The sequence below is a fragment of the Eulemur rufifrons genome, chromosome 21, assembly GCF_041146395.1.
Source record: "Eulemur rufifrons isolate Redbay chromosome 21, OSU_ERuf_1, whole genome shotgun sequence".
Classification (NCBI taxonomy): Eukaryota; Metazoa; Chordata; class Mammalia; order Primates; family Lemuridae; genus Eulemur; species Eulemur rufifrons.
This window is the reverse complement of record NC_091003.1, coordinates 24,587,955-24,598,648: the sequence shown is the minus strand read 5'-3', so window position 1 is coordinate 24,598,648 and position 10,694 is coordinate 24,587,955. Positions and strand designations below refer to the sequence as shown.

The window sequence follows — 10,694 nt, the reverse complement described above, 5'->3', positions numbered from 1 at the left end:
TCCAAAGTAAAGGGGCCTCTGAGGCCTTGGCCAGGTTCCCATTCTGGTTACCGTCAACAGTCAAGGCAGAGATGCCCCAGGCTGTGGCCAGGCCCAGGCCAGCAGAGGACGCAAGAAAAAGACGGAAGCAGCCATGGGAACCAGTGGAATTGCACATAGATCTTTTCCTGAGAGGCCCCTTCAAGTTGGACACGTTCCTCTCCAGCCTCCTGACCAAAGTGGAGCGGAGCTGCGGGTCCCTGCGCCTCTGCTGCAGGAAGCTGCACATCGAGGAGATGCCCTTCAACAGCCTGGTAGGGATCCTGCAGACGCTGGAGCTGGACTGCATCCAGGAGCTGGAGGTGTTTGACTGGTTCCGGGCGCTGTCGGAGCAGAGCCTGTTTGCCACGCAGCTGGGGAGCATCTGCAACCTGCGCAGCCTCAAGCTGGCCTACTACCACTGGGCCTTCCCCCCCGAGGGCGAGCAGTCCTCCAGCTGCTTCCTGTCCCAGCTCAGCAAGCTCGGCCACCTCCAGAAGCTCCACCTGTCCTACTCCTACCTCTCAGGCAACCTACATCAAGTGCTCAGGTGAACGGCTGGGCAGGGCCCTCCACGGCATCCCCAGAAAGCCCCAAGTCAGGTCAGGGCAGGGAGCGAGACAGGAAGGGGGGCCCATTCTTAGGTGTTCATGGAATTGCGGGTGCAGCCTGGGCACCTGGGGTTCATTTTCTTTCTTCTTCTTCTTCTTTTTTTTTTTTTTTATAGATGCTTAAGTCAAACTCAAACAGCAAGCACCTGGGGTTCAGATGCAGCTGCTGGCTGGAATGTGCTTTGGAACACAGAGATTTGGTGGGGAAGAGGGCGCATTGCTAAAAAACAAATTACAACAAATTTTCTTTGAAGATCTAATTGGCTTTCATTAGTGATTCACAAACTGGGGCAGCCTCCTATTCTATAAACTAGAAGAAGAGCTCCGATGATCTGAGCAGAGGAAATTGGCTTTATAGTCAGAAAAGGGCTGAAAAAAGCAGAAGTAAGGAACAAAAAGCAGGTTGTTTCAAAGTTACTTTCCTTATAGGAACAGGGGGCTTCCTTATCATGCTGGGCCCCCTCTGGTTGGCTGCTGTGACTCTCCCGTTTTTTGGAAAATAGTTTGAAAGTTCAGTTGGCACCTAGCACAAGTGACTCCATTCTGCTTTGGTCTGGTCTGTTGGGGCCCAGTGCGGGAGCTTAGTCCAAAACAATGGCCTTTGTTTTTTTATTTATCCATATGTTTATTTACTCAACAAATCTTTTTGGGCACTGCTGCGTGCTGGGCAGGAAAAAGCCAGACACAACACAGTTCAGGCCTGTCCTCCTGGAGCCCCTGCCGCCCGGACAGGTGGGTGTAGAGCCCGGCAGGACAACTGTGGGAGGGAAGCGTCTTACTCGGCGCGTGTCCCCTAGAAATTTCCAGGTGGGGCATTCGGTGCACCCAGCCCAGCCCTGGTTAAACAGAAGCCTGAGTGGTGGCTTCCCCAAACCCAAAACTGAGGAATAACGGGCTCCCCCGTGAATCCCTTACTGTCAAATAAGCTCTTTCTGTCCAAACAGCTCCTCGGCAGTCGTGTTGGGTACGTATAACGTGGGTCTCCACTTCACCGAAGAGAAACTTAGAGTCAGAGGGGTTCAGGGTGGACCTGGTAGGTCTATTGAGACAGAGCCAGGCCTTGGGAACCAAACACCCTGTCCCTAAACATGCTGGTAAAGGGCTTCCCAGATGAGGAAGTGGCCTGAGGACCGGCCCCTCCGCAGGCAAGCGGGTGTTCAGGCAGAGCACCTAGGCCCTCCCCTGAGGCGGCTGCACCTTCTCTCCTCAGGTGCCTGCAGGCCCCGCTGCTCACCCTGGAGATCCGCTCCTGCACACTGCTGGACACCGACATCACCTACTTGTCCCAGAGCCTTCACACCACCTGCCTGAGGAAGCTGGATCTGAGTGGCAACAACCTGTCCTACATGGTCCCTGGACCCTTAGAGACCCTGCTGGCAAAGGTCTCAGGGACACTGCAACACCTGGACCTGAACCACTGCCGGCTGAAGGACGCCCACCTCAGTGCCATCCTGCCAGCCCTGTGCCGCTGCTCCCGCCTCAGCTCCCTGGGTCTCTCCGACAACCCCGTGTCCCGGGCCGGCCTGCTGAGCCTGCTGGAGCGCACAGCAGGGCTGGCGGAGCTGAAGCGGGTGCTCTACCCCATCCCGATCGAGTGCTGCGTGTACCTGCACGGCCTCTCCTGGGGGCCTGTGAACAAAGGCAGGCTGTGCCAGGTGCAGGCTGAGATGCAGAAGCTGCTGCAGGCCGTGCAGCGGGCCGACATGCAGTGGAGCCCCCCGCTGCCCTCGCCCTTGCCCATGAGGCTGGTGCAGCTCGACTGAGGGGCCGAGGCAGGGCCCGGGGAACCGTGGTCAGAGGGGGCAGCTGGAAGCGTGGTCAGGGCCGCAGACTTCCTGTCGGGCACATGTTGTTTGCAGGGAACATAAAGGAGACTTCCGCAGGATTGGTCTGGTGCTTCTTCCCTTCTGCCCCATCCACAGCCCAACGCCTGGCCTGTTGCAAATGTTCCTTCTGTCCACACGTTACCGTCAGGCACTAGGGATGGGAAGTCCCCAGGGGCCCAGCCGTCTCCGGCACGTACTCTCTTTACTCACCTTACTCTTCTGCCGCTGGCTCAGCTTCTCTTTCTTCTCTTTTGCTTCTGGACAGAATGAAGTAGGCCCTCGGCTGACTTCCCCACCTAAAGGCATCACCTGTGCACTGGAGGCCTGAGAAGCTCAGGGGGCGGCTGGGAGCGCGGATGAGATGCACACACGGCACAGGCATGGCGCACACAGACGTCAACCAGCTGGTTGCAATGGAGCGCGTGCTGGGGCCGGGCGCTGCCGTCCTCAGACTGGGCATGCAGAAGGCCTAGGACACAGCTCACAGTGACAGCACGGGCACATCTGGGTAGCAAGCCCACACAACAGGGCACGGTCAGAGAACCAGGGTTACCCTCTTTTCACGCACAGTGTCACATGTGGAGGGCCAGCTCAGGGACCCTACGGTAATCTCAAAGGCCTGTGAGTGCAGCATGGTGGTTTTTACGTTATCCGTTTACTTAACAAGTACTTGCTAAGCGCCTACCCGTTGGCAAGTACTTTAGCAAGGGCTGAGGATAGAGCAAAAATAATGCTGGGTCCCTGCATGGTGGCGCGTACACTCTGTGCAGACACACAGGCTGGCGAATGAATGGCATGCTTTCAGGCTGGGACGGGGCCAAGTGAAGGGAGCGGGGCCCGCTGGTGAGGTGGGCGGAAGGGGACAGTCTGAGATAAGGCATCAAGCAAGATCTGTGTGGGCAGAGAGGCTGGGTCTGGGTGGCAACAACCAGCCCTGCATGGGCATTTGGGCAGAGCCCTGAATGGGGACAAACCCTCCAGGCAGAGGAACAGAAAATTGTATGTTGGAGGAATATTGCCGGACAGAAAATCTGGGGGCTTGATGCGCTGCGCCCTTCTTTGCTATGCTGAAAATTCAAACATTTCTTCAAACCTCGACTCTCGTTAGCAGCCTCCGATCCACACGCCTCGCTCCTCTCTGATGCGGCCGTGCAGGCGTGTAATTGAGGCAGTTCCACCCCTTACTACCCGAGCATGGTATCCGCGCCCATGAGATGAAATCCCGTCGCTTCCTCTGGTGACATGTCTTTCCAACAGTGTCAGGGCAGCGGTGATGCCTGGCCCGCGTACACAAAGGAGCCAGAGGGCCTGGGTTACACGGCCAGCCGTGACTCAGGCTCACTTTCTCCTTGCCTGAGTCAGTGTTGCTGTTTAGTCAGATGTTGGAAAACGCTTGCTTCCAGAATTCTCCCTGAGATCACAAGACCTTCCTGCCGCTGCACAGCCACCCAAGCGCTTGTTTGAAGGTTCCCTACAGTCCAGGCTGAGGAACAAACCTCAGCCTCCGGGTCGGGGTTAGGAGAGCCGATGCTGCAATCTGTGTCCAACCATTTGTGCCTCAGTTTCCTCATCTATGAATTTAATAATTTTGAATCATGTAGTTAATTATAATCCCTATCATACATGATTGCACTGTGTTAAATGTTACATACTCAAGGACTTTTCCAAGGTCCCATCGCAAAGAAGTCGTGGTCAGTGGCGCCTGGCTGGGAGGCCTGGTGGGGGAATTCAGCGGGACAGTCCACGGAAGATCTTCAGGACAGGGGCAGCCACATGGGTCATTTTCAGTAAGTGCTGGTGTCCTTCCCCATCTTGATGCCAAGTGGACAGTCCACTCCACAGTGTCCCTGAGAACAAGAGGCAGGTGCACGTGTGCCAGCAGGCCTCATGTCAGGCCTCAGTCGAGAGAGGAAAGGGGCCTGGCGTGGTGGCCTGTAATCCCAGCACTTTGGGCGGCTGAGGTGGGAGGATCACTGAAGCCCAGGAGTACAAGACCAGCCTGGACAACAGAGCGAGACCTTGTCTCTTTTTAAAAAGTAAAAAGGAAAAGAAAAAAACAGGAAAAGAAGGAAAGAGCAGAGGGTGAGTAGAAAAAGAAGGTGGGGAGGGAGAAAGCCAACACATCAGGCGGATTGGAGGAACGGGATGGGTTGTCTGCCCCTGCCCCAGCTATTCCCCGTTTCCAAAGCACCCTTGGTGCCCCGGCCTGCAACACAGTGACTTCCGCACACAAAGGCAGCAAGTACCAGCTCTCCAGAGACTCACAGCCCAGGAAGCGGGCAGCACCTGCACCCCACGCACCCTGGAACACCCCTCGCACCGTCACCGCAGGACACTGTGCGTCCTGCACCATTGGGGTCTTGCTCGCACCGTTCCGCAAAGTCAGTTGGGACACAGAGGGAATTATGTGAGTAACGGATACGTGGATGGGTCTGTCAGGTAACCCCTGATTCTTGACCATTGCAAACATGAATCCAACACGATTATCAAAGTAGCGGAGGGCAACGCTTGATCGTTTGTTGTGTCATACACTGTGCTATGTGTTTTTTATACTTCTTCTGAGCTAAGTACCACAGGTCACTAGAAAATAAATCCCAGGAGGCCAGGCATTTTTGTCTGTTTCAATCACTGCTATAGCCACAATGCCTGGCAATTAGTAGGTGCTCAATAATTATTGGATGAGTGCGAGAACAAGGGAAGATCAAATAGCATGGTTAATTTAACACGGAGCACTCCTAGGCTCTCGTAGCTTCATAATCATTGCTAACATTTTTATCTCCCCATTTTCTACTCATCCTACTTGACATTATTCTTGTTTGTTTATTCTTCCACATGAAAGGCATGGTTGTTTAGTCATATCCCAAAATTACAACTACTCCAAGTACTAATTCATTTTTTTTTTTTGAAACAGTCTCGCTTTGTTGCCCAGGCTAGAGTGAGTGCCGTGGCGTCAGCCTAGCTCACAGCAACCTCAAACTCCTGGGCTCAAGCAATCCTTCTGCATCAGCCTCCTGAGTAGCTGGGACTATAGGTGCAAGCCACCACACCTGGCTAATTTTTTGTTTCTATTTTTAGTTGACTGGCTAATTTTTTTTTATTTTTAGTAGAGACGAGGTCTCACTATTGCCCATGCTGGTTTTGAACTCCTGAGCTCAAATGATCTGCCTGCCTCCGCCTCCCAGAGTACTAGGATTACAGGTGTAAGCCACAGCGCCTGGCCTGAGCACTAATTCTTAAGAGAAAATTATGAATAATTTGACACCATTCATCATTCTATATAGTAATGTGGTTTGCTTTTCTTTTTATTTCACCAGTTAGAAAAAATTTACTATTGATCTTGGCCCCTCGTTCCTCACTAAGATATCCTTAGATATTTTAGTGGAGGCAGGGAGGAAGCGTCTCTTGTGCAGAGAATTCATTTTTGCCACCACTTATTTGCATGGGTTTTTTGCTGGTGTTCACAGAATATGCCGGCACATTCTGGTAGTTCTTCAGTTGTTTCTTTGGTGCAGAAAAGAGTGTGAAGACGTGTTGAGCCCGGGTCACAGGAGAGGGTGCCAAGAGCTCTTTCTCCAGAGACCCTGTGAATCATTTGGGTTTCTGTGACTCTTTAAGCCCCACCCACTTCCAGGGGTGGGGGGCACTGTGACAGAAGTCCCCTGCCAGACAGGGGAGAAGGATGGCCACAGCACACAGCCGGTAAATTCAGTGTTCCTCAGTGCAGTTTTTATTGCCATTTTATTCAAACTTCAAAAAGTAATTTTGAGGTCTACGTAATATTCCATGATACCAAAGCACCACAGTTCATTGAAGAATTCCCCCAGTCCCGAGGGGCCGCTGTGCGCTGGCAGCTAGCGCGTCGGACCTGACCCAGCTGGCATCTTTCAATCACGAGTCACCATTTCAGAGATGCCGGGCAGACAGCTGGAGGAGGTGCAGTCAGGCTGGCGGTGGTGTGCACATGGAGCCCAGTGTAGACCATTTCCCCAGCTGACCAGATCCGAGCTGGATCCCAGGTGATCCAGTGCAATCGTGTGTGGTTCTGGATTCTCTGGCACTTTGGGCGCGACTCAGACACTGTGCTGGGTCACATCCAGTATCCAGATCCTTGCCGGTGGACAGATGAAGAGTTGGGTATCCTTCCTCATGACGAAGATGCCTCTTTATGAGGAGAGCCAGGTGAGAATTTCAAGAAATTACAGATTCATATTGTATAATAAAGTTGTAAATTAAAGTGGTTTGGTCGAGAATGAGGGGGAAAAAAAAGAATTTCCCTAGTTCTGTTCATTTGAAGCCATGCCATCTAATTTGGTGCCACCAATCAGATGTGGCTTGCCAAGCACCAGTCTGTATTTTTTTTTTTTTAGAGATGGGATCTCACTATGTTGCCCAGGCTGCAGTGCAGTGGCTATTCACAGGCACAGTCCCCCTACTGATCAGCTTGGGAGTTTTGACCTGCTCTGTTTCTGACCTGGGCCGGTTCACCCCTCCTTAAGCAACCTGGTGGTCCCCTGCTCCTGGGAGGTCACCATATTAATGCCGAACTTAGTGCGGACACCTGATTGGCATAGCACACTACAGACCAGGATTCCTGGGCTCAAGCGATCCTCCAATCTCAGCCTCCCGGGTAGCTGGAACTGCTCGTCCGGCCCAAGCACCAGTCTAAATTGAGATGTGATATAGGTGTAAAATACCAGATTTCAAAGAACAGGTATGAAAAAAAGTTAAATATTTAATTAATATTCTATTTAATTTAAATAAATATTTAATTATTTTAAAAACAATTTCAATAGTTAATTTAAATAAAACATTTTATATTTTATACTGATTTTACATTGAAATAATAGTCTGGATATATTGGGTTAAAGTATAAAAATTAATTTTACCTCTCTATATCTCTTTTAATGTGGCTCCTGGAAAACTAAAAATTACAGATGTGGCTCACACTGTATTTCTATTGGACAGCACTGATTTAAACTATTCCCAGCTTTCATAAACCATCGTTAACCAAGATTCATCTGTATTGCCATCTATATTCTTTAAAATTTATTTCCCCCTTGGTCATGAACTTATGGGTTCTCTCCTTGGAGAAAATATGGTGAATTGAATATAAATTTCTTTTTTTCTTTTCTCTTTTTTTTTCTTTTTTAAGCCAGCCACTTGACAGCTCAAAATATAAATTTCTAATATTGAACTATTTTTGTATTCATGATTGCAAAATCCTACTCGGATTTTAATTTTAATTACATTGCATCCAACAGTCAGTATGGGGAGAACTGACACCCTTATGATACTAAGTTTTCTTATCCATGAACATGGGCTCTCCATTTATAATAACTTTCTGGTATGGGTTATTCTTTTAATAGGCTTCTGGCTTCTTCCCAGATTTATGTGGAGAAGTAGAACTGCTGAGTTAAAGATACGTAAATATTAAATTTTACACAATAAATGCCAAAATGTTTTCCCACCAGTATATGAGATTCTATTGATCTCTTCAGAGCCTATTGATTTGCCAAGCAAACGTGGTTTTGATTTTACATTTCCCTGTTTACTAAAGAGGTTGCACGTTTCTTCCTATGTCTATTGGCCATGTGTAATTCCTTTCCGTGGAATTCTTGTTCATGTCTTTTACCCATCTTTCCATTCCGTTGTTTCTCATGTTGATTTGCAGTTCTTTTTATATTCTGGATACTGAACCTTTGCCAGTTTTATGTGTTGGTCATATCTTCTCCCAGGTCATAGCCTACGATGTATCTTCACTTTTTAAAAAGTGTGTTTTGATAAAAAAAAAATGTTCTTTTTCTTTTCTTTCTTTTTTCTTTTCTTTTTTTTTTTTTTTTTTGAGACAGGGTCTCGCTCTGTTGCCCGGACTAGAGTGCCGTGGTGTCAGCCTAGCTCACAGCAACCTCAAACTCCTGGGCTCAAGCAAGCCTCCTGCCTCAGCCTCCTGAGTAGCTGGCACTACAGGCATGTGCCACCATGCCTGGCTAACTTTATATATATATATGTTTTTAGTTGTCCATATGATTTCTTTCTTTCTTTCTTTCTTTTTTTTTTGAGACAGAGTCTCACTCTGTTGCCCAGGCTAGAGTGAGTGCCATGGTGTCAGCCTAGCTCACAGCAACCTCAAACTCCTGAGCTCAAGCGATCCTCCTGTCTCAGCCTCCCGAGTAGCTGGAATTACAGGCATGCACCACCATGCCCGGCTAATTTTTTCTATATATATTTTTAGCTGTCCATATAATTTCTTTCTATTTTTAGTAGAGATGGGGTCTCGCTCTTGCTCAGGCTGGTCTCGAACTCCTGAGCTCAAAGGATCCGCCCACCTCGGCCTCCCAGAGTGCTAGGATTACAGGCGTGAGCCACCATGCCCGGCCTGATTTCTTTCTATTTTTAGTAGAGACGGGGGTCTCACTCTTGCTCAGGCTGGTCTCGAACTCCTGAGCTCAAAGGATCCGCCCACCTCGGCCTCCCAGAGTGCTAGGATTACAGGCATGAGCCACCACGCCCAGCCAAAAAAAAGTTCTTAATTGTAATATAATCAAATGTATCAACCCTTTCTTTTATAATGATCACTTTTGTGCCTTAAGAAATCGTTTCTGCAGCTGAGCATGGCGGTGCACACCTGTAGTCCCAGCTACTCGGGAGGCTGAGGCAGGATGATCCCTTGAGCAGAGGAGTTTGAGGCCAATTTGGACAACATAGCAAGACTCTATTTCTTAAAAAAGTTATTTTCTACCTTAAGTCAGAAACATATTCAACTGCATTTTTAAATAAAAATTTTAAATTTTTACTTTTAACTTTTAAGTTTTGAACCCATCCGGCATTTTTTTTCTGTGTGGTCTGAGGTAAGGATCCAATTTCATTTTTTTGCATTGAGACAGCCATTTATTATGGCATCAATTTCCGCTGATCTGACTTGCTACCTCTGTCATATTTCAAAGTCACATGCACACGAGTCTGTTTCCCTGTTCTCTGTTTTTGTTGGTCAGTTTCTGGTACGCCAAGTCTCCCTCCCTTCCTAGCCATCCCTCCTCTTCCTCCTAACCCAATAACCTTCCTCTTTAGAAGTCTCGGCAATTCTTGCCCCTTTACTCTTTTCTGTAAATTTTAAAATCTGTTTGTCAAATTTCCAAAAAGATCCTACTCAGATTTTTATTTTAACTACATTGCCTCTAAAAGTCAGTATGGAGAGAATTGACATCCTTATGATACTAAGTTTTCTTGTCCATGAACATGGGCTCTTCATTTATGTTTTATAGTTTTATACTTTTCCCCATTTAGATCTTTAAAAACTTTTGTGGATTTGTCCCTAGATAGTACATCATGGTTTTTGCTAGGTAAATGCCTTTTTTTATTATTACATTTTCTAATTGTCACCGGTATATAGAAATCCAATTGACTTTTGGATATTGATCTTATAATCAATTACCTGGTAAATCTCTCGTTAATTCTGTTAATTTATCAATGGAGTATTCTTGGTATTCCAAGTAGAATATCATATTATCAGCAAATCACTTTATTTCCTCCTTTCCAATCCTTATGCTTTTTATTTCTTTTTTCTTCTCTTACTGTATACATCAGGTATTAAATTTTACCAAATGCTTTTTCTACCTCTATTAAGATAATAACATGATTTTCTTCTTTCATGTCCTAATGTGGTGAATGACATTTATATTAGAACAATATCAAATTGCTGATATTTGACTATTTTTGACCAATAAAAACACAATTTTAATTAGTTCAACCTAATAGATTTTCTAATATTAAAATGCATTGCTGGGATGAACCTCACCTGATCATGACATATTGTCCTTTTAATATTCTGTTGGATTTATTTTGCTATGGTTTTAGATTTTGTATATATGTTCACTAGGTGATATAGCTAATCAATAGATCTGTATTAATCACCTACCATGATAGGGGATTTGTTAGTTCCTCCCTGGAGTTCTATCAATTTCCGATTTATATAGTTTGAGAACATTTTATTATGTGCATACAGGTTAGAATTGTTATATCTTCTTGGTAAATTGACCTGCCCTCCTGGAGAGCTCTGTTCTAAGGGTAGTAAAGCAGATTTTTTTCACCAGCTGAGGGCGGAGGGAATAGAGTCTGAATGATTCTCCCCTGCCCTGCCCCACCCAAGGCTGGCTGAGGAGTTGGACTGTTTCCAGTAGGAATCAGTCTCAGTGCTGGGCAGAGGGCTGCCTGGTTCCTGAGAAACCCAGGGCTCTAATCC

General features: G+C 47.6%; 1 protein-coding gene across 1 annotated transcript; it reads left to right on the top strand.

Moving 5' to 3' along the window:
- The first annotated feature begins 275 nt into the window (after positions 1 to 275).
- PRAME (PRAME nuclear receptor transcriptional regulator) lies at positions 276 to 2,392 on the top strand. The gene is made up of 2 exons (XM_069497153.1): positions 276 to 568; positions 1,840 to 2,392. The coding sequence occupies exons 1-2, from the start codon at positions 276 to 278 to the stop codon at positions 2,390 to 2,392; spliced, it is 846 nt and encodes a 281-aa protein (XP_069353254.1).
- The last annotated feature ends 8,302 nt before the right edge of the window (positions 2,393 to 10,694 follow it).

What these genes read in the sequence shown, in the direction of transcription:
- PRAME (XM_069497153.1), top strand. Translation starts at nt 276, where the DNA reads ATGCCCTTCAACAGCCTGGTAGGGATCCTGCAGACGCTGGAGCTGGAC. An exon ending in AACCTACATCAAGTGCTCAG is followed by an intron (nt 569 to 1,839) that starts GTGAACGGCTGG and finishes TTCTCTCCTCAG; the next exon opens with GTGCCTGCAGGCCCCGCTGC.